General features: G+C 32.8%; 1 protein-coding gene across 1 annotated transcript; it reads right to left on the bottom strand.

The window, feature by feature from the left end:
* Nucleotides 1-1,260: 1,260 nt before the first annotated feature.
* On the bottom strand, nt 1,261-2,031 carry LOC107032430 (peptidyl-prolyl cis-trans isomerase-like). The gene has a single exon (XM_015234033.2). It carries the CDS (start codon nt 1,972-1,974, stop codon nt 1,456-1,458), a length of 519 nt encoding a protein of 172 aa, XP_015089519.1. The 5' UTR covers nt 1,975-2,031; the 3' UTR covers nt 1,261-1,455.
* Between the last annotated feature and the right edge of the window lie 2,496 nt (nt 2,032-4,527).

Genomic DNA, 4,527 nt, shown 5'->3' with positions numbered 1-4,527 from the left:
GGGAAATGCTATCTAACAGACGCCACCCAAGTGCACCAAGCAAATGGTAGCTCAATTAAAATTCTTCGTAGAAACTTGCAATTTTAGGAGTAAATAGGCGGTCCACTAAAAACAAAAGAAAAGGAAAGAATTAAATGCTTTATAAAAACATTTGAAAAAACAACAGGTTAGTCTTCTGATGAATTTAAGATTAGAATAGCAATGGTAGCACATTTAACCGGTACTCACAGTCTCATAATTGAAAATTATGTCTTTAAAGTAAAACATTACTCTATAGTTATATTTGTGCGATTAAATTCTTAAGAAACGTTCTTATGAGTAAAATTTTAGGAGGAAAATTTTACTCAAAGTCATGTATTAGAAAACGTATTTGTGAGTAACGGTGGGTAACATTTCCCAACCTAACGCCCTCAAATTTTTAAAATATAAAAGTTACCCTAAAATGTTACTGTGAAATACGTTTATACTAGTTTTATAAAATTTTAGAAGAACATATTATTTTAGTGAATTGCTTTAAATAATAATTTAGTTTGATGAAAAATTCGAGTTTGAGTGATTCATTGTTATTAATTAAGTCGAGTTATATTATTATGGAGGGTTACACCCGAATACATCATTTTTTATTGAATAGTTTTTTTTTATCAGGAAAGAGTTATATTTAATTTAAAAGTATAATGAAAATATATTTAAATTATTTCCAATAAAACAAAGAATAGATTTAACATTTTTCTTAAATAAATTTGGAAAATCATTAACTGAACAACTATAAATAATATTTTTTTCCCATTTAATATAATAAAACCAATTTTAGCACACTCCTAATTGTAATGCTCAAGAGCCGGAGATCTAATGCTGCCAAACAGAAGGTCAGAAACACAACATAATCTAAGGCATCAAAATAGTTTAGTATTTAGAAAAATAAATATATTAGTTTTCTCCAAACTCTCCTCTCAAAGCTTTGAAAATAAAACTAAAGTTAAAATTGAAAATAAAAATTATCTTACTGGTCTAAATCATATGCTTTTATATATATATATAGATATATATATAAATATTTTTATTCGATTGTAATGACATCATTATTAGACCCGAAATAACTTGTTAACTGACCAAACTAAGTCTTACTATATTATTAAATAAATTAAATATTGAAGAATTATAGGGTTATATCACGGGATACCGAAACAGAGAATTTTCAATAAACATGAATCCATTTGAACCGTTGAATAATTTATCGAAAACGATGAGAATTTTGCACTTAAATCGCTGAAAATAAACCGAGAAATCTATCTTATTTCAAAATTCAACATGCACCGGTAGTAGTAAAAACTACCTATTACAGTATAAAGAAGTAAGCCTACAAAAGGAAAAACAAAACGACACAAAACATAAATAGTAACGACAGGAGTAATTAACTAGACTAGATCATCATTATGCCTACGATCATCTTCAGATCTAGGAAAGTTGGCCACAATCAGCCACCACAACTGCTTTCGAGCACTTACCGGAGCTAGATCCAACGGCCTCCGCTTTCTTAATCACGTCCATGCCTTCAACCACTTGCCCAAACACAACGTGTTTTCCATCAAGCCACTCAGTCTTCGCCGTACAGATGAAAAACTGTGATCCGTTAGTTCCAGGTCCGGCATTAGCCATGGAGAGGATTCCAGGACCAGTATGCTTTTTGACGAAATTCTCGTCTGCGAATTTGGAGCCGTAGATTGATTCACCACCGGTACCGTTTCCGGCAGTGAAATCACCTCCTTGGCACATAAATCCTGGGATCACACGGTGGAAACTTGATCCTTTGTAGTGTAACGGCTTGCCGGCCTTCCCTACGCCTTTCTCTCCCGTACAGAGTGCTCGGAAATTTTCCGCTGTTTTAGGAGTTGCATCATTGAACAACTCCATTACTACACGGCCGGCAGCTTGACCTCCGATGGTAAGGTCGAAGAAAACTTTAGGGTTTGCCATTTTCTCTCTTCTAGAAACTTCTTTCGTTTTTTACACTATGCTCACGATCTCTGCTTTGTAATCGAGCTAGAAGGAGTTTATATAGGAAAATGCAAAACGAAAAATCTGTGAAGAGATGATCTTAACCGTTAAATACTAACAGGTGTCAGCAACTGAGCGGCTAGATTTGACCATGGTTAGTTGAATATTTTACCAGAGTTAGTTTAAAGGATCACGTGGTATATGCGTTTATGATGCTATTGGACCGATTAAAAGAGGGGAAACATTCGGCCCATTTATGGTCCACAAAAGCCCACGTCCAATGGGAACCCAGTCAGCCTTTTCTTTTTCGTAATTTAAACTTCATTTAAGGGTATTAAAGGTAAATCAAATTTAGTTATTTATATCCTCGATTTTTATTTATACGTTGTTCTTACTAAAATAGATATCTCTTAAGAATTGTTATTTTAAAAAATTTATAAATGATATGACTCTTCCTATATTTACCCTTGAGGCTTATCCGAATTTGAAAGTGTATATTTGATCAACATAAGAAAACTAATTAATTGATTAATAATTTTTATTGGCCAAATTAATTAATAAAAATAAATTAATTCATGTTCAATGATTAAAATGTTTTTTTTTAAGAGAAAACTAAATAAGAGTACAATAGTAAATTTACCTAGTTTCTTAAGGAACGTGAAATCTAAAATTATGACAAGTCTAAGGTCTAACCCACACCTCATACGTCTTACGCCTAACTCACATTCCAAAAGCTAGCTTAAATGGAGGAGGAATATTTAAGCCTTAATAAGGAGTCCATTCATCTCATTAATCAGCAATGTGAGACTTTTTTGTTTTAACATCCCACAATGCTTAACATATGGTGGGTGGGTAATTTTGGACCCACCTTACGATCTATGGTTAGCATCTGGTGCGTAGACATTTCTTGGGCAATTTTTGATTATTTTTATTTTGGGCCCCAACATCAGTGACATAGACGCTGCTATGATATCATATTAAATTGTGTATTGGATCTAACTCACACCTCAAAAGTTAGCTTAAAAGAAGGAGTATCGATCAAGCCTTATATGGAGTCTACTTATCTTATTAATCACCAATATGAGACTTTTTTTTACTTTAACAACAACTAAATAGGAACTACGGGAGTACAAGTTATCTCATATTTATGTGGCTTGACTTGGCACACCAATTAAGAAACAAATTATTGAAATAGATATTTTACCAACTATCCTTGTTAAATGATGTTTAGTGTTAAGTCGTGAAAAATGAATTGAAGAAGGAGTATTTAATTTTGATGGTAAAACATGGAAAAATATAATTGTCTTTTTTTGATATGTCAAAAGTGATAAGTAAAAAAATAAAAATATATATTAGGAATAAGTGACTAGTAAAAGTGAAGGGATGAAATACTTCGTCCGTCCAACAATGTATAAAAATAAACAAGTAGACATACATGTCCTACATGGTATAATACACGTAGGACACCATGTAAAAAATAAATGTATCATGTAGGGTGTCATGTAGGACGAATGTGTTTATTTGTTCAATTGTGTATAAGCTTAAGTGCCTACTTGTACACACTCGAAGTTAAAAGTCATAATTGTCAAGTGACGCCATGTTAATGATTATGTTTATGTATTATGTCTTACGGATATATAACCATTTTTACCACGGGGGCATAATACATTTAAAAGTTGGGTCTGGGTTAGGATTTTAAGTTTATAAATTCTTAATTTTAGAAAAGGCAGTTTATTAGGCTTCTTATATATCGCGCATTGCATGGGTTATTCGGAGTGACGTTTCCAACAGAATCTAATACATACTCAAGGCTCGAACTCAAGACCTCTGATTATGTATCGCGCACTGTTGGGGCCATTGTTGGATTTTAAAAAAGGTGTGAATGGAAAACGAAGAGTTGCAACTTTTATGAAGAGTTGTGACTTTTATGAAATGTTGCGACTTTGATGAAAAGTTGTGACTTTTATGAAAAGTTGCAATTTTTTTATGAAAAGTTGTGACTCTTATGAAAAGTTGTGACTTTTATGAAGGGTGATGACCATTCTGAAAGATTGTGACTTTTCCAAAGGTTTGTGACCTTTCCGGTAAGGCACAATAAGAACCTTTTCGCACCTTCCTTTGTTTTCTATAAATTGAGGGATTTCCTCTCATTTTAATAAAGAATTCATGGACTTCTTCTTCAACTACTAAATCTAGTATTCTAAGTGTACTTTACTGCCGTTGAGTGGTTCACTGACACCGGAGTTTTTGGTATCTATACTCTGGTGATTGAGATCATTTTTCCCTGGGAGGTCATATTCCAAATCAAACCTCGGATACTAGAGGGGAATAATTTCCTTAAGGGGACACTGTGAATTCAGTGGGCTTGATCTTTTTCCTATTAAAAATTTTCCAGATTCTGGTACGTGTTTTACAAACTTTAGATTTGTGAATTAATTTCAGTTCTTCTATTCTTTTGTTCTTCACTGGTTCATTAAACTTGGTAACTTCGTGTTTCTGCAAAGTTTGTTGGAATCAGTAAGATTCTTTAGA

The sequence above is a fragment of the Solanum pennellii genome, chromosome 10 (assembly GCF_001406875.1).
Source record: "Solanum pennellii chromosome 10, SPENNV200".
NCBI lineage: Eukaryota > Viridiplantae > Streptophyta > Magnoliopsida > Solanales > Solanaceae > Solanum > Solanum pennellii.
Note: the sequence above shows the minus strand (reverse complement) of the source record. Positions and strands in the feature narration are given on the sequence as shown.

Coding starts and splice junctions, on each gene's coding strand:
- LOC107032430 (XM_015234033.2), bottom strand. CDS start 1,974: ATGGCAAACCCTAAAGTTTTCTTCGACCTTACCATCGGAGGTCAAGCT.